At 37.1% G+C, this 19993-nt stretch overlaps 1 protein-coding gene across 1 annotated transcript; it reads right to left on the reverse strand.

The window, feature by feature from the left end:
- Positions 1-1644: 1644 nt before the first annotated feature.
- LOC117294921 (neurophysin 2-like) lies at positions 1645-19391 on the reverse strand. Its single transcript, XM_033777469.1, has 4 exons — positions 19206-19391; positions 12697-12844; positions 4949-5156; positions 1645-3214 (listed from the first exon to the last, which is right to left on the reverse strand). The coding sequence occupies exons 2-4, from the start codon at positions 12823-12825 to the stop codon at positions 3108-3110; spliced, it is 444 nt and encodes a 147-aa protein (XP_033633360.1). The 5' UTR covers positions 12826-12844; positions 19206-19391; the 3' UTR covers positions 1645-3107.
- Between the last annotated feature and the right edge of the window lie 602 nt (positions 19392-19993).

A 19993-nucleotide genomic window follows, 5' to 3' on the forward strand; every position in this document is an offset into this window, starting at 1 on the left:
ACACTGGTAAACTATAACCCAGAGATTGACATTAAATCGTCACGCATATTATTGTGTATTATAATTACGCGCAGGTTCTGTTATTTTCATACGATGTTTAGTAACGGGATGCACACAAAAAACCTATATACGATTATAGAGATCCGAGGAAATTAATAAAGACATCCCACCGTAGAGACTTCGCGCAATCTCGTGTCTTAACTGGGAATCCGGCAACATCAATAGCCAAACGGAACCGAGGAGAACGAAAAGCGATAAAAATCCACCCCCTGAAAAACAGGGCTGGGAATAAAGGGATGGACGCGTTTGATTGATTGCGGGCTAAATAAATATTGGCGCTGGACTCCAAGCTGCCTCGCCAATATAATGGTTAGAAAGTGACTAGTGACATGTGACTTTACAGTCATGTGGTCCGTGTGCTGTATTGAACTGCACAGGTTTAACCAAAACGGAAGTGTCTACTTCTGGGTACTCTTTCTGGGCCAGTTATAGGTTTCAATGCGAAAAGGTGATGTAGTTTAATGAAAGGCTTACTTCAAATGTGACTAATTGTGGGAGATTCTTCACCTGCACTTTTTTGCTTCTTACTGAAGAGGTCGACGTTTTTCTTGAGACTGTTATTAGGTTCGATAAGTGGTTAATAAAAGGCGACAATTTAAAGTCGAGACCGGCCTGTCAGTTTCAACCAAAAAAGTTAGAAGAGTCTCTGAATGCAGTGTGGATATGCCAGTCGATGCGTAAAAATAGAAAGGTCTTTGACTGCTAAATAGTTGCAGGTGTTCTGAGAACCCTCTCTCGCACACACCCACAACCATCCCTCTCCTCATCCTTCCATCGTCCTTTCTGGAAACACCCAAATTAACCCAGTGAAATAAACCCTAATTTAACTGAAAATGTAACAGGTTTGAAGGCGTAATTGAAATAAATTTATAATATGTCTGAAGCTAGAAAGTTTGTTAACCCATAAAAAGTTTGTTAACCCATACCGTCACCTTGCACCACAGAAAGAGAATGTGTTTTCTTTGGTATTTATCACAACCCTTATCGCAATATGCTTCTGTCTTAGTAATGCCATCTCGCGTTTCTCCCAGTCAGCAACCAAAGCAAAGCAGGGGTGTCTTTACACTCAAGGGGCAACTGTTTTCAAATCCTCCAATATGTTGCTGTTTTGCTTTGCTCCATAGGCCTACCCGTTTGTTAAAATGAACTTCTGCTAATATAATTATACTGGTGTTATTTTAAAGCCCATGATGTTAACTTTGATTCTCTATTCGGTGTCTATAATTCTGACCACACCACTGGTGTAATTTTAACACCCCCGCAGTGGCCTTTTTATAGTCATAAGTGCCAATAATCCGAAGGCAACATAGGCCTAGAATGGAAACAGAAATTGCATTGGCACTGTTGAACTTAAACAAAATACGGTTTCGTCGACAACAACGCAAATGGAAGAAAAACAAGATGTCCGCCGCGCTGTAATGATAAAACAATGTCTAAAGGCCGTGTCCGAATTGGCAACTGTGGCTGTTTAGTATAGTTCTATGCCCCCCCCCCCCCCCCAATAGTTCAACATAAATCGGCATTCACATCCCGACCGCCTACTATGGACACGGGTTAACCATGGAGAAAGAGCTTTTAACAATGTACAATTCGTAACGAAATAATTTTCGTTCAGTGGGGTTTTAATTCAACTAAAATGAAACCACTTCACATCAATATTATGATACACAGAATGACTGCATATTTTTGGGAAACAACAAGAAATTCACATTGAACTTTTAAAATAGGTCAAAATTGTATCTATTATACGCAGGAAATGTACGAGTTGCGCAGTAAAGTCGAAAAGTATCGTATAGTCAAAGTCTGCTAAGTTAAATCTACATGTGCAATTATTTCTATGGGACGTTAAACAATAAAAAGCGACAGAAAATGTGTTGTTTTACTGGGTACTCTAAAGATTAAATTATAAATTTTAAAGTGTGGACTTCTTATAGAAAGTTCACCTGTCTCATACAGCCGGTTTGTCCCCTCTAAAATTCCACAAGAGTGTGCTCTTGTTAACATATATTTGATTTATTGTTTGTTTTGGGGCCATTTGCGTGCAGTTTTGCAGCTGATTTTCAAAAGTTAATTTAACTAAATCTAAAATAACATTTTTATTTACATTTTTTTTATTTTTAAAGTCTGTCGTAGCAGTCACATTATTGTACTATAATATTGGCTAAAATTGCTGAGAATTTGAATCTAAATATATATATATTAAAAGTGAACGACTGTCAACTATATATTCAGAAAATAAATATTGTTTTTGCTGTTTATTTCGCTCAAGATGAACATCGATATGGCTATAATTGCAACTGTGATCCTGACATTTCGAAAGATAATAAAATATGACGCAATGCAAGAAAGAATCTTGTCAAAAGCTCAAAGTTTAGCCCACCCAAAAATTGTGTAATATTATTTGTAAGTGCTAGAAAGCATTAAGACATTAACAACACCATGTTTTTTTTAAAGAAACTGAAAATTGTAATTTATTTTTTGGTAAGAGCACATTTTATTTGTCTCATTAAAAGTAACTGCATCCGTCCCCTGTTTGTTTATCTGATCTTTCCCCATTTGAAGTTCCGTTTACTTGCATCAGAAAGATGTACACAAACTAAATTGCTCTTTAGTCCCAATGTCGGTACCGCTGTGTATTTAAATAGTTTTTAAATTTACGATTAATTTCAAAGAATACCAAACGGTTTAATTAACATTTCTAAGAAAGCAATCTGAATAAAATACCAAAATTAATGAGGATATCTTCAAAGCTTCTCTTAACCTACAATGCAGCGTGATACAGTTAGTTACGTGTCCCAAAGATTATTATCATCCACAAAAATAGGGGTTTGTTTTGTGACCAAACCGAGCCTGGCTATAATAATGGTCTGGTGCCCCTATAAAAGTATGGTGTCCTGTGTCTATACGTGAGCATATTCAGAAATTCACCAAGATTGTCACAACATAAAGGACCGCAACATTGTGTCCGTGAAGGTGTCACAAGTGACCATATCACATTGCATTGTGGGTGAAAATTATCAACAAAGTTGAGGGAGTGGTAACTGGGTTCATGGTTGACGCAAGAGGGCGTCCAGAAGCCTCTCTTTGAGTCTGTTTTTGAGGTCTCTCTGTTCTGTATCGGTTTCTCTGCACGCTACGTCTAAAGAGCAGCTTCCTGTATACATAACACAAAGAGAAAATGACAATAGATTAATATTTATCAAAGGTTAGGGGTTGGGCTAAATAGGTTTCTACAATTATTTTTTTCCCAAGTGCATCTTTTGAAACTTACAAGTGAATTGGGTGATCTTTCAGTTGATATAATTAAACCCAATATTTTGTTTTTCGTTTATACTAAAGCGTGATATTGTATCGCTAAAACAAAAGTTCCAGATGAATTCAACCATGGGAACGTTTTGAAACAACCACGAAAAAGAGAAAACAAATCAGTTGAAATCACGATGTGCTCAGCGTTGAAAAAACTAATGTTGAACTGTTTAATCAGTAACAATTTTACTTAAAATCTAGAGCTGGAGGTAAATTCACTAATTTGTAATCACATTTAATTTTAAAGATTGTTTTCTAGCTGCAAACTGGCATACACCCTTTTTACCTCTTCAATTCATGTGGGAAAAAAATGACTCAGAACATGATGTAGAAATATTTGTTTAATATATCCAGAGCTCTCTGGGAATTAAAATAAATCCATAGCATTCTGAATCAATTAAGGAAGGAAATGCTTTACACTAACAATTCTTTTAAACGTCCCATGTTGGGATATGATTTATTATGAGGCAAGCTTTGTATATCTCTTATCAAATAGTCATTTGTTGTTTTAGGGTTATGCTTGATTATCGACAGGAAATCGTCCTGATCGGACGGCTTTGTAGAACCAATACTCCCCGGTATTTCACAGCCGAGCACATATTGATTTATAACATAAACTCAGATGACGAGAAGTAATGATTGTGTTGTTTTAAAATATTGTTTAAATCGTAAGGAAAACAATCCATGAGTGGAAAAAAAGAGATGCATAATGGAATAGAAGTATTATGGAGAGGTCTTTGGGAGTTTTCATTTCACCAAATTGACCTTTGAAGAGCAGTTCTGGGTTTAATGTATCTGTATTTGGCCATATCCTTTTCGCCGTGGGTTCTATTGGATCGGTTTTGGGTCCCATTTTTGAAAAACTCAAACAGTTCATCAAGAGTAGGACTATTGTATAAAGTTGTAACTGAATAACGGATTGTTTTACACACTTTACTGGAGATTTTGAATGACAAAAATTCTTTCAAACATGAGCCCGATTCCAGATAAAAGGAAGCCTAGTTGTATGTTTTAAATTTACTATAGTGAATACATCTGTATAATACTTAAGACTGTATTTATTACTTTCTGTTTGTTAATCAGTTTACAAAAGCCATAAACTTCCATAACTGAAAAATTAGTGACACGCAACACTGATATTCATGTAAATAGAATCACAGAGTGGAAAGTTCAAGGCACTGGACACGTTTGATAATTACTCAGAATATTAGCATAAAAACTTACTAAGTAACAAGCAACGGAGAGCTGGCTATAGTATAAAACATTGTGAGAAACGACTCACTCTGAAGTAACGTGGGTTTTGAGATAGAGGTAAATTTTCACTAAACTATTTGAATCTGAGAAAGGCTTCGGGCCTACTGCCCGAAGCTTTTCTTGGGCATCTGAAAGCCCAAAAATATGTGCAGCAATCTGTTCTTCTTCTTTTTTGCAACTTCGACGACCAATTGAGACACAATTTTCACAGATTGGTTATTTTTTGCATACATGTTGTTGGGATACACCAAGTGATACTATAGTCTTTGACAATAATTACTAAATGTGTCCAGTGCCTATTTTTTAAGAAATGAAATAGCCATCTTACTCTCATTGCAACAGAAGCCGTTTGAAACACATTTCCCGTCAGTAATAGATTCACATGTCTCTCCAACAACCTCACAAGGTGTGGAGAGCTGACTTTCTTCTCTGCACACGAAGGTTTCTTTTGTCCCGAGAAAACAGCCGAAAGTATTGCCGCAGCATATAGCTGAACCTACACATTGTCCCAAACCACCAGGGCCGCAGGATAGGCACTGCAGGGGAGAGAGGGAGAAAAAACCCGACAAGTTTTATCATATGCTCATTGAAAGATTACAAATTAACAGTAAATAAATAGTTCACTCGCAGGTAGTTCCTGTAAAATAAAACCTCCAAACGTCCGGGATCAATATTGGGAAGATCTCCCTCTGAGCACATTACCATGTTTTAAATATGTTTTGGTGGAGTGTTTGCCTTGAAAAACAAACGGTGTGGTCCCGACGTTTCGAACAGTATACTCTGCTCGTCTTCAGGAGTACATTGTCATATTGTAATTTTCGATTTTGTTGTCAGTGTCAAGAGTTGTAATCGAATACTTAGTGTAGTTTGTTAATATTTGATACTGTCGTATTCTTGGGTTTTCTTCGTTAATTTATTGAATTGAAGTAATTTGCAATACTGTTAAAATCTACTTTCTTAAGAACATTATGTTTTTTTTTACGTATTTTCAGAAACAAGATCACGCGCGCCTAAAACTCAACACGGTTGGGACCAACTTGGTCCCGGAAGGATCGAATGCGCGACTAATGGATTACTTTAATTTAACTTCAGAAAAGATAAAAAGACTTAACGTATTATTATTTGGTTTCTCCTTTACTTCAGGTAAACATACAATACAGAGGATGCTTCTTATACGGAAAGATTTTCATCCAAGAAAACTATTTAAGGTCAGTGCATTGGTCATGCCATATAAGTGCTTAAATTCTCCTACACTTGATAATAGTACTAAAATTAATGCCATACAATTAGTTGCCAACTCCAACAGCTCACTGTTTTGGTCAATATCAAGAAGAAGTTAAATGCTTCTATGGTGTCTTAAATTACACGCCAGGTGGTGTCAGTTTTCTCTAAGTCCAACATCACGAGCAAAGGAAATTAAGTTGACTGAAGAGTCGCAGAGGACACGTTAAGTCGGTTTAGTACCCTCATTCATAATTGAGGTACATTTGGGAAGACTGTGGATGATAGACACTCGATTAATGGATTGGTGTCTATTTTAGAATCTCCCATCTTACGTCTAGTGTCTGGAGAGTACTATGGTATCCTTTAGTGACGCCACAGACGATGAAATTAAACCAAGATGTCATTCTCAGAATACGTCTTATGAAAATTAAACATTGTGTAGTCTTGTCTTCATCGTTTTGTACCATGGGAGGGTTGTTCAAAGTCTTCTCAAAAGTGTCTGCAGCGAACGGCACATTTATATATGTACTGTGTGTGGAGTCTCCGTGTCAAAAATCATTATCTAAATTATATTTTTTAGAAAGCTTCTTGTCTTTTTGTTTTAAAGAGGAGCAACCATGCTGATCACAAACACATGTCCCGATGGTGTTGATTGCATAAACAGGTGTAATGATAATATATATAAAATATTAAAATGTAATTGCAACAGGTATTCAATGCACAATTATTACGACCGCGGTGAACTCTTCAAGGTTGGTGTGTTTGTACAGCCGTTCGGCTACTTGTAGTATGGAATCACTTATACATTTTTATCGAACGTAAAAACGTATCTTGTCATTAATCATTCAATATTGACAGCATTTTTTTCAATGTGCGTTTTTTCCAATCGACAAAACCGCCCTACCTGTCATGTTTTCAAAAACATAATATTATTTTTCGATTCCTCTCCAGTTTAGTCCTGTAAAAACATTTCATATAAAGGGTTGGTTTTAGTTTTACATTCGCGGACTGTAGCTCCCAGCCCTTTCCACTGTTTGCATACCAACGAGTGAAACTCCCATTGGCAAAGCTATTTTCATGGAAAGATATGAGCAAATACCTTGGCATAAGTAATCATTATTTATAACACATTAAGGGTGTCAGGTCATTTATCACATAACGTATTAGAATGGATACCTCCCAGTGTTTGTTAAAAGAAAACTGAAGGATAAAATGTAGAAGAATTTTAACTTCGCTAAAGGCGTTGAATATCCAATTAGAAACTGCGGGTAGTCGTCTAGCCCTTGGAGGGCCTCGAAGAAAGTTCAAATAATTCTGATAGAAAGCCAATATTAACACCTTCAAGACGTTTGCTCTGCATCTTTTAAAGTTGAAGTTTTATTCATCATTCCATCATCCCCCCCCCTCCCTTCCCCTTCCAACTGAGTGATGATTGGCTGTCCTTGTACACTTGTTCATGGATGATTTTATTTCCTCCCGGTGAAAAATTCGATTTTATTTTCGACGGGGAAGTGGAAGAGAAGTGGACACAATGCTTGGATGGTTTTGACTTTGAAGTCAAATGTATCGAAATAATTGGCGTTCCAACCATGAGTTATGAAAACTGTATAAATAGACCAGGAGCCCGCCTCTTCAAAAATGCATTATTGTTTTGATTTTTCCAGTACAATTACTCTTTTTTGACATACCCCCCCCCACCCCCGTTTTGCACGTACACTTTACTTCTTCTTTTCTGCGTTAGAAGGAAATATCTGTACAAGATCGTCTCTGACCTTGTTTTTAGTTGTTGAATTTACTCAAAGCTAGTATAACCACAGACTGATATTATTTTTCAAAATAAAAAGTCCCTTTGTTTTATCTTACTTAGAAAATATGTAGCCTTAGCAGTGGATTTGTATGTACAGGGAAAATGTAAATACAAATTTTTGTTTCCAAGGTCTGAAATATCTGTACAAGATCGTCTCTGACCTTGTTTTTAGTTGTTGAATTTACTCAAAGCTAGTATAACCACAGACTGATATTATTTTTCAAAATAAAAAGTCCCTTTGTTTTATCTTACTTAGAAAATATGTAGCCTTGGCAGTGGATTTGTATGTACAGGGAAAATGTAAATACAAATTTTTTTTTCCAAGGTCTGAAATATCTGTACAAGATCGTCTCTGACCTTGTTTTTAGTTGTTGAATTTACTCAAAGCTAGTATAACCACAGACTGATATTATTTTTCAAAATAAAAAGTCCCTTTGTTTTATCTTACTTAGAAAATATGTAGCCTTGGCAGTGGATTTGTATGTACAGGGAAAATGTAAATACAAATTTTTGTTTCCAAGGTCTGAAGGAGATAACCTACATTTTTTATCTTTCACTGGAAGAGATTATTTTGTACAAAATAATCTCTTCCAGTGAAAGATAAAAAATGTAGGTTACCGCCTTCAGACCTTGGAAACAATCAAGGTTAAAACCGAATTTATGAAATTATAAATTCTTTATGTAAAAGAAGAATGTTAAGGTCGTTTGTCGTTTGGTTTATCCTTCTTAAGGGTTTTTTATGCCCCTCATATTATGAGGGACATAGATCTTAAAAGTAGTATGTGTAACAATGAGAAGAGATGATATCCCCATGATTTATGAAACCTCACATGACTAAAAGCTTTGCAAATTCGGAACAAATAAACATTGCCACTTTCATAATTTCTTAAACGATAAAGTAAGCTCAGTCATTCACCCCAGTCGTAGCCCAAAGCCAACCCCTTTGGGTAATTACATTAAAACGCAACATCCAACTCATCTAACAGCAACATCTCTATTCCATACAAAACAACAAAGTGTTTTGTTGTATTCCTCCCAAGATGTCTAAAGAAGTCAGAAACACTCAAGCATTATTTGTACGGGTGTGAAGTGACCATGTAGGCGTGCACTCTTAGGATCATTGTAAATCTAATCGAAAACGAGAGCTCATTCTTCGATTATAAAAGTCTTGTGACGTCATTCACCAATGCATGTAGACCCAGATACCCCATGGAACAACTTTAGACTTATGTATCTGACGCTAGGGTAGAATGTGATATTTCATACAACCCGCACCAAGGGCGACGTGCATGTAATCTGTTGTCTGTAAATTTAAATTCGAATTGCATTTTCAAAAAGATATAGAGAAAAGAGAGGAGTAGCCTCTCTTCGTTGGTTAAAGTGCAGTTTTTTCATGTCATCACCGACAATGTTATGAAGATTTAATCCTATTGACCCCTTTGATCGATCATCGTAGTATTTTCTTCCATCAAGTTAAATTTGTCGATATAAAACCTTCATAAGAGTCACTAGAAAGGTGGTAGTGACCGTTTATTAAATTGTATCGACATAAAGTTCGTGCCATCTTTGCACGGAGTCAAATTGTTTCGCTGCATAACACAAATTTACACTTTACAAGCCGTTTATACAAATCGTCGCAAATATCGACGTGAGCAATTTCTGTTCGGTTCAAAATGATACGTCTCCAAAACAACTTATGCCAATTTTTTTTCTCCAGAAAACTTTATAATTTGGCTTTTTCTCGTGGATGGCGATATTGCCACTTCTATAGTTGGCAACCGGCACTGGTGTCCTGCATTATTGCAATCGATTGGTTTCCCTGTCTTAATGTGTTAACTAGACAATCTCCACGTTGGCGTGAGAGTGTCTTAGATGACGCGAGCTGGCAAACAGGTCGGGACGGTCTCTTTACGTTGTCAGGTGTACGCAATGAATGTCTCCCCTTATATCCGCCCCCATCACTGCACCTGCTTATATGCCGTATCATTACGTAGACCCCCATGCCCCCTTGAGATCGATAACGATGAAGGTTTGACAATATCTACACTTCCTGCAGGTAATAAACTTCACACTAGTGCTGGTAATAACCTAGAGTGACTTTACCACGGTGTCTTGATTTGTCTATAGCTTTCCAATTTAGACAATGGAATACTACTTGTTAAGACACTGAAGTAAATTTCTTTCTGGAAAACATGACCCTACAGTGGGCTATTCAGTCAATAACTCATTCCTTTATACTTTTTACACATTAATTTTGATAGGCCAATTAAGTTCAATTTTCTTAAAAGAGCATATTTTTTCTCACTTTAAAACTGTTATCACATATCATTAATAAACAGAGACATAGAGCTCTAGTTGAAATTTGTCGTGCAATAGTTGAACTTCCTGATCACATTTTGCGATCCAATCTGATAGATCCAGTTCAGGCACCCCTCCTTAGATCTCTATAAATTACTAAGTTTTGGTACTTTTTGGATGCATCTTTAGTAAAGTATTTGGGATACGGTTTGCAAGGTCCCAAGAATGTTTCAGCCGATTTTCAAGATTTGAATTGCGCGATAAATCAGGCTTGTGTCTTGAAATTTATGGAAACTAATAAGATACTATTCACATTAAAGAACTCTCTCAAAATGAAGCGTGTTTTTCAACACCTTTAGGGGGGAAAACAACAAAAAACTAAATCTGTTTCAAGACACAAAGTTTTGGAAGAGGGCGTGTCTGTTCGCCACGAAACGTCAATGTTTGCATTCAAAAAGAGTGTTAGAATTAAACAAAATAGTTATATGGCTTGAGCTTCTTATTATTTTGACCCAGTTAATATCTGCCCCTTCCCCGTCTTAGGTTCCATCCTTTTTAGGAGGGGGGGGGGTGTTTCAATTACCCTTTATCCACCTGTATTCCATGCCGCACCTCAATCGATTACAGATACTGAGATAAACAGCTTGCTTTCAGTCCAATTCAAGCATTACTTGATAAATGCCTACGTGACAGCATAAATACCACACCAATATTAGTCATCTTCATTCAGATCCGTGTGCAGTTACTCGCAGTTAGCTGTCGATTGTTTCGCAAATCCGGTTACCGACCATGTTCATCACAAGGGACTTGAAACTCTAACTGGTGAGACTCAAGATAGACCGGAACCAACCAGTCCGGGTATTTGATGAGGAGAATGAAATAGTGTCACCCTGAGACAGTTTTCTGTCACCTTGGCAATTGTGATGTCGTCTTGCTCACTGCTCCTTGGAGGTATTGTCTTGAAGGAGTACGTGTGAATCGTCTTAGAGGAAATGAGCTAAAAACGTACCGAGTGGATTGTTTTGTAGTATTGGTTCTGTCCGTCTTTTGTAAACGGAGCACTCCAGTTTTATCTCCTTATGTCTTGGGGTTATTTATTGTTTTCTCACTGATCCTAAAGTGCACATGAATAGTGTTAAAATGCTCGTGGCATTAAATTCTCTCATCAATGATGAAACTTAAAATAAGATATCGACAAACCATTTGGTGGGAGTCTTAAGAAAGACCTGACGTCGCAAAAACAATCATGTGCGAGCAGTAGCACTTGACGCGTTAAATAATTATAATCACTCCTACTTCTAAATCATTTTAAAGAAGAGTTGATCTATTTGCAAGTATTCAAGGTGCTTTGTTGACAAGACAGCTGAGTAAACAGAGTCCAGATCTATACATATTTGTCTCTGGTTTTAATTTGTACACGTATCGTAATCCGACCTGTCCGTGTGGTTCAGTGCAGGTTTGACTCAAGAACAAGTTCTCATCCAGCGTCAAATTCTGTCCCTTGTGAGTGAAAGGCAAATAAAGTGACAGCACGGTCAAATATTGCCTCTTCTTTTAATAAAGAAGGACCCCAATGGGACAAAAAGAAGGAATGAAACAGGAAGGCGTTCCAAGAAAGGTTTTAAGATAGCTAATTGAGTTGAGTGGATCTGTAAATGAAGACAAATTTATACTATTTTGGAGTGACGCAGGCATGAAACAATATCATGTCTTCCACCACACTGTAAAAACAGTGTTTGGAATTTCAACACATGTCTAATCCAAGTTTTGTACTCACTTGTATACATGATATCCCAAAATTCTTTAGATCATCGTGTGTGCTTGAATTCTACACAAAAAAAATTTGCAAGGTGTCTGACACCTCATTTTGGAACTGTTTGTCCTTTAAACATGTTTAAAAAGTTGGTACACCATTTGTGTTAGAACTCTTAACAGAGTTTACAATGCAGCTTGGATTTTAACCTTAGATTTTGACTGAATTGAAAACTGTTCCCTGAAGTTTCGTTCCATAAACAAACAACAATTCGTACATATAACTGTTGGTTCACAAACGATTCAAACAACCCATGCTTATACAAAAAAAACTAAGTGTATTTCGCTCAAAGGCAGTGGACACTATTGGTAATTGTCAAAGACCACTCTTCTCACTTGGTGTATCTCAACATATGCATAAAATAGCTAACCTGTGAAAATTTGAACTCGATAGGTCTTCGGAGTTGCGAGATAACTATGATAGAAAAAACACCCTTGTCACACGAAGTTGTGTGCTTTCAGATGCTTGATTTCGAGACCTCAAATTCTAAACTTGAGGTCTCGAAATCAAATTCGTGGAAAATTGCTTCTTTCTCGACAACTACGTCACTTCAGAGGGAGCCGTTACAATGATTTTTACTATTACCCTCTCCCCGTTACCAAGTGAGGTTTTATGCTGATAATTATTTTGAGTAATTACCAATAGTGTCCAGTGCCTTTATAGAAATTCTAAGATTGAAATAAATTCCAATGCTTTATTGTAAATAATTAGAAGGAAAAATTTTACAACATTTATTGGGGACCCGGCATTGCCTGACCCGGCAATGGCCAGCAATGGGTTAGTTTGACCCGACAACGAGTCAGCCTGAACCGTTAATGAGTCCATGCAGAATGATTGAACCCGGGTTAGTTTGGACCCGACCCGGGAATTTAATAGTGTAGTTAGAGTCTCAGGCAGTATGGGTTTTGGGGTCGTTATAGGGGTGTCTACTCACCTGTCTGATTGTGTTATAACTGGACCTCTTTCCTCCTTCCGGACAGTCTTGAACTAAACATGCTTGACTTTGAACCCACAGTGCGACCAGTACCCCAGTCCACAGCGCCACCATTGACTTCATGCCCATCGTCCACCGGACGGAAGTTCTGTTAAAGAAAAGGGAAAACACTGGTTAGCCTAATGGACACTATCACCACACCCAAGATGTCGTCAAATGACTGGTAAGTCCACAATATTCTTCCAAGAGTATGAGTGTATTCATATTTCATTTGTTTGTTATTTGCTTGCACGGAGACTGCAGCTTTATAAGGGCTAGACAATTTTACTGATTCAAGCATTTTTAGTCAACTCGAACAAACTACAGATGCGTTATTGTTGTTAAGATCTACGCTGCACGCACGCGTGCCCATCATAAAACTTAGTTGATCATTTGTACCCATTCAAAACAAAAGACAGAAACAAAACATTCAAGCTCTAGCATAAAGAGATGAAAACAACAACAACAACAAACACATGGTATCTAACCAGCAAAAGTGTATTATCTGCACAGTACAATCACTCCCTACTAATGGAAATGTCTTTGGTCGATGTTTCCAAAAACATGATGACAACATTTAACAAAGAAAACTCTATAATGGGTTTTGGTTAATAGCGTATTCCATCTCCGTAGCTCACGGGTGATGAACCGCTCTCCCCCGCAGCAATTTGCAGTCTGAAGAGCCCTTAATCCAATACACATTTTCCCCTGGTTAAAATCTGTCCAGGAGATTCGTATGTCTCGAGTGAATACACTTTTGTTCCCGGATAAATTAGACCGACTATGAGGCAGAATTTGTCAACAATTAGGCTAGTTTGGGTATCCATCTGTCTATGAGTAAGATGAATGACCGTGAAGTGTTGTGAAATAGACCAACACATACTTCAACACCATGGCCTGATTCATCACAAGGGCAATCGTAAAAAAAAATTCTTGCAAGCCTCTAAAATTGTTAGAGCACCTTCAAGGACATGCTATATTAGTGGCGAATGTTTCAGTTGTGTCAAAATAAGCATTAAGATTGATTAACCTAAGTAGAGCAAGGACGCGGTCTCGCATCTTCAGAAGTATTGGGCATTGTGGCGTTGGAATGCGAATTCCTTTGAATATGGTATAAACCTATGCTGTCTTTACTAGTGGTTACCATAATGGCAAAAACTTGTTAGCTATCGGCTCCAGATGAGGACCTGCAGATGTCATATGACGTCATGACACGGTTTATGTGCCGTTTTTAATGGAAACCGTACAAGTAGATTACCACTTTATTGACCTTGAATAAAGTCATGGTTGTGAATGTTTCCAATTATTTTAATAAAATCAACCGTTATCATGTATTCATCTTGCTCGATTGAATAAATGGGTTGTATACAATCTCGAAGACACTTGTAAACCCATGATCTATAAAACATCATGAGATTATTTTTTAATCCGCTCCGATGTTGACGTCTTGATATCCAATGATGCCTGAAACATATTTCTCTTTACTGTGAACGTCTTCGTGCCGATATTGTGATTTTGTGACTTCATCCAATTTGACTCGGTGAAGCAATCGGGGCGGAAACACCGTTTCACGGCGAGCTTTAACGTCGCCGTCCGGCCCCTTTATAGAAAGACCGCCGTAAGTACTTCTATATCACCATTTGTGGTTAATCCTCACTCTAGATGCGTTGCGGAATATTACATTAGTGGAAACACACTGATTCATTTTTTATTGCATATGGTTTAATAAATTGTGGCAAGTTGTATATACATTGCACTGTAATCCGTTTTAGACCAACACACTGTGTTATTTACACAGTTTGATTCTAGGCCTGTAAACAAAAGTCTGCTCTTGCGGTCTTATGGATATTTCCCCCAAAATCAAGCCCTATATGCGCGTGTCTTGTAAACATGGCAAATGTGCATAAAGGCAAAATGTAGGTTGATGATAAGTTATGACTTGATTGTGACATTATGATAAAGAGGATAAAAGAATAGGTATCGAGGTCTTAAATGGCCGTGTAGATCCGACAGGGTCGTGGCCGTACGATAAAGGACCAAGCCGAAGACGAGGTCCCTTATCGCATCAACGTTTGCCTTATATTTGCTCTTAAGCCGTTTTTCTGTCTTCTTAAAGGCACTGGAGACTTCTTATTACTCAAAATAATTGTACGCCTAAAAACTTTCTTGGTAACGAGAAAATGTGAGAAACGGCTCCCTCTGAAATTAATACGTAGTTTTTGAAAAGATGAATGTGTTCACTCAAATATTAAAATACCCTAGGCCTGAAGCCTTTATTCGGCATCTGAAGCACATCAATTTGTGCAGCAATGTGTTTTTTGTTTCACTGTTCTCTTGCAAATTCGATGACAAACCGAGTAAAAAATTTGCAGATTTGTTATTTTATGCACATATTGGGATACATCATGTGCGAATACTGGACTTTTACCATTACGAAAAATGGCGTCAGTGCCTTTAATTACCATCGTATATTCAAAATCACAATTGTCTCGAACTTGACGGCCTCCCAAATAAAACGAAATTATATGACATATTGATTTGTGACACATCAAAATAGGCTATCAGATTAAAAGATCGATCTGAAATGACTGTAGACAGTGGGGGCCAATTTGTATGTACTGTATTAGTCATACAAACGCACGGATTGTGGAAAACAACGAGACCACCACAAAGTTAAAGTTTAGCTTTTGATTTGCCCCTCTCGACACCTGTCAGCATTTAGCCAAACTATTTTGCAAAATAAATTCTTACTTATAAGAAGATAGGCCTTATTAATATGTATATATAGGATTTGAGGCATTGCATAATGTACTTTACTGTACCAACAAACAGTTATGTATACTCGGGTATTCAACTCAGGCGGGATTCGAACCCTTGCATAAGACCTGATGATTCATTTGTGTATATGAAACCACATATATGTTGGTCTGTCTGTTCGTGAAGTTATTAAGGTGATACAATGTTAAATAAGAAGAAACACGTGATAAATACAGACGTCGTGGTGTACAAATACCCGATAGTCATTCAAATCAGTTATCACCGGAACAACCTCCATCAGATTTATCGTTTAGTTTTACCCCTAAAGGTTGTACAATGAAAACAGGTATCCAGTGTAATTGAATGCAGAACTTCACCTGCCAAACGTCCGACTGGTCAAGCCCCCGAATATTTCGATCTAGCATTGATCACGAAGGATCAGAGTGTCCCCTTGTGATGGCACCGAAGCTGTAGAGGTACATGTACAACCCCGGACGAAACGAATCAATAGTGACACTACTCGCAGTTAAATTGATTTAGCCGAGCCGCAGCCGCAGGCGTGAACATTATTGTGCCGCTACCGAACACGATTGAGGAGTTTTTCTAGCTTGCCCAAATAACTTCAGGACGAATGCTTTCGAGAATAATCGCCTGAACAAAAAGCAACAACCTTGATTGATTTATAATCAGTAGAAGAGGTTCCTTGTCACTTCCCATTCGCTTAGAATGGAGACAATTTCAAAACGAGACTCGAGATTCAACCCAATATTGTTGGAATTGCACTTTTTTAAATCGAACTTTCATCTTTTTCATACCGATTCGAAATAATTACGGAAAGGCGAGGTGTTTGAAATTTCATACACCGAGATGTGTCCGTTTTTTTACATGATTGGTTTTTACCATGCCACCTGATCGGTTTAGTATTTGAAAGACTGGAGGCAAAGGCGCACGCGCAATGAACGAAGCGCAATTAATCGCCAAAGGGGGTCATTTAATGTCGAGCCATTGCTTGGTAATTTTGTTTTAACCTCATCACCTTTAAACTCTTTAACTACCTGTAAATCAGTAGTACCATTTATCAAATATAAACATAGCTGCATTTAAGTTGGTATAACAGAAAATTATCAACATGGAAATTGACCCTCAAAGTGTATGCGCCCGTCATTTGGCATTCCCGGATCCGCCCTGCTGAACGAAATATTATTAGTAATGCTTTATTTTGGTCTGATGTTTAATTGTTACAATTAGTAACTTTATTATGACGAAATCCATAACGAGTTTATAGGATCACTCTCGCAAGCTTTTCCAAACACAACTTGCTTAACACCAGCTTCTTTGCTGGAATCCACACTTGAAGAAATGCAAAATGAAAACCAATTAATTGAATTTACTATTTCTAAAGGCGATGACATTTTCGTAAATTTTCTAAGCACTTCACGGGAGACAAGGAGGCTTGCATACTCTAAGATTTTAATCCACAATGTTTTTCAAGAGAGGATCCAATATCCAGTATAGATTGATATGCGGTCTTATATTTCCTCCATCTTCAAATTGCTGGGGATCAGTTGAACCAATACAGATTGTTTGTTTTTGATGCAACAATCTAATTCCAGTAGCTCCTGCAACAATATTCAAGACTGAATTCATAAACTCAGTTGCTTCAGGTTTTCAGATATTTTCATACAAATCACAATATGATTCTTGGGAGGTTGCAGTCCTTATAGAAAGTCAAAGTTAACTCTGGTTTATTATTTAGATTGCGGATCTCATTGAAAAAAAACACAATGTACCCTGCGTAACGATATGTAAATGATAAATCAAGGCTCTTTTTTAAAGAATTTCACATTTTCAGCTTACCGCACCCTTTACTTTTAAATAGTTGTTTCAGCTTTGTTTACAATGAAATGTAAAAGGGTGCCTTTTGTCCGAATCAATTGAAAACCCACTTCAGATGATGGATTTATTTTATACTTGAGACGTTAGAAATGTTCAACCTTTTCAAACTGCAGGTTAATTTCATTGTTACATTCAAATGGCTTCATTGTAAATCAAAATCCAATCGACGTCAAAATGTAGCTTTCTGTTACGGCAATTCTTACACTGCAAAACGATCTCGGAAGAGCAATTTTGACTTCTGACTTATGTAACTGTATCTAAACAAAAAATGCATTCGAAGTCCGGGTTCGTCATTATACTAAAACCGCTCAAAAATAACACAACATTAAGTAATTTTCTCTCATCTTCAAGTCTTTCTAGTCACTGTCAAATCTACACACTCATTTAAACACAAGTATGGAACGGAAGCGGCGTAAAACTATTGAAGAAAATATCAAAAGGCAATTTCAATTATAGTTTTGAAGAACATAATTTAATTTCTACGGACTTTTATTGGCCATCCAAGGAAACCGTCCTTGAATAGATAAAGGGATGGAGGCCATTTTTAAGTGGGCACTTTGGCTTATTGAATACTTGAGGCATCTCAATGGATGACTGTCTTTGTTCATCCACGTTCGAAGTTGTCCTCGTTTAAAGACACCGAAGTCACAAATAATTGTATTGTAAGCCGGCATGTATCGTTGCACTCATTTCTTAAAATTTGTATTCTTAGTTCGTGTATCTCCCTCGAATTCCAATGAAAGTCACAGAAATAAACTACTTTTTGTAATAGTTTATAGTTCGATGCTGTGTCGACTTTTATAATCAATAATCAACAATCATCAGAGTGGTATTAGCTCTTTTCGATTGATTAATGCAAAAAAAAAAAAAAAATAACTTCACTAATTTCCCCTTTGATTTATATACAAGTTTGATTTATATACAAGTTTTGTTGTTTGATTACATCGAATAACAACCACAACACTAACAAAAAGATAGGAAAGATTTGTAGAGAAAATATTAAACAACACAATATCGCTTTGAAAGCGTTCCAAAGAAGCATTTTATGAAAGGGAAGTGACGAATTGTGACGTGAATTCGTCGCTAGAGCCCATTTTCGGCAATGTAATTTAATCCGCGGTAATTCATGAACAGGAATACAACACGCGTTAAGATTTCTCAAACCGACTGGAACTAATATCAGTGCCACCTTTAGTCACAGAAAAAATACTTATTTGATAAAAAATGCAATTGATTGCCTTCACGGTGTCCCCCCCCCCCCCGATTTATTATATCCATGTATTTCTAAACCAATCTATGGGGTTCATACAAAACCTACCAAACGTGAACCAAACCAATTAACGTCGATTCAAACTACAATACTCTACCATTTGTATGAACTCTTTCTAAAATTTTGTCTTCAAAGTCTTACATCACTCCTTTGTCCGTCTTAAGATAGATAATGAAAAAGTTTGACCTTAAATTATTATTCACAGACCCATAAAACAAACTTGACCCATTTCACAAATGGAAAGAATATCGTTTAAATTGAACAAAGAAGTTACATTAATATTCTTTCTGAAACCGTATAACACGCGTTACTAATATTAAAACAAACCAAGAAAAAAACGCCCGCGAATTTTGTTCCACTGTTATAAAAACTAACAAACACACACAAATATGTAATAACGAATATTAGTTATTGGTGAGGCAATAATAATGATAGCACATTTGTTGGGTTTGACGTTGATATTTGTACCGTACACATAAGCTGTGGATTTTTTGTTCCGTAAAACATAACAATTAAAACATTTAAATTGAAATGTGGATTTTCTTACCTGTGGAATATCCTTGGACAACTTTTCTCTTCACAACAGGTTATTCAATAAACGTATCTGAGCCAATTGATGATGAAGTCGTTATCAATCGCGTACTCTCGCAAAAAAACCAGCGATCGTCCCTCAATCTCGTCTGCTGATCGTAGTACTGTGTGTCGGGCATGCACCAATCACCACACGTCATGCCAAACTTCTTATCTTATAGAGCTGCCATTGCTACTCACGTGACCACCACCCGTGTCGTTTGATTGGTTGTTATATTATAGTCTGGAGGCGGGTTGACGTGGTGTTGTCCATAGGGGTGACGGCATGAGTTGTTTCCTGTGTTTGTTATGGTTCTTTGGATTCCCGCCATCTCTATTCCGGAAGGTCCAGCGTGTCCGCGTCGTAATGACGTTGTTTACTTCAAGTTCATAACTGATTGAATTGGTTTTGGTTCTTCTGATGAAATTAGATTCATTAATATTGGAAATAGAACTGACACGATGACACTCTCTAAACAAAGATGGTTAATTGCTTTATTAAATGCAAATAAGAGAAACAGGAAACCAATATTTTGGGGATTCGCCAAAGTTCCTGCGTAATACTAAAGTCTAACATCACTAAATATAGATTTTGATTAGTGAGGACTGCTTAATTATGACAGGAAGGAATCTAATATCTTTGGTGAAACAAACAGCTTTTCCAAAACAACTTTATTAAACAAGAGATGCATGTTTATTAGAGTAATATATTGTGCGTCCACACATTTTTATTATGATAGTTATCGTATAGTCCCCTTTCTGGTA

The sequence above is a fragment of the Asterias rubens genome, chromosome 9 (assembly GCF_902459465.1).
Source record: "Asterias rubens chromosome 9, eAstRub1.3, whole genome shotgun sequence".
NCBI classification, from domain to species: domain Eukaryota; kingdom Metazoa; phylum Echinodermata; class Asteroidea; order Forcipulatida; family Asteriidae; genus Asterias; species Asterias rubens.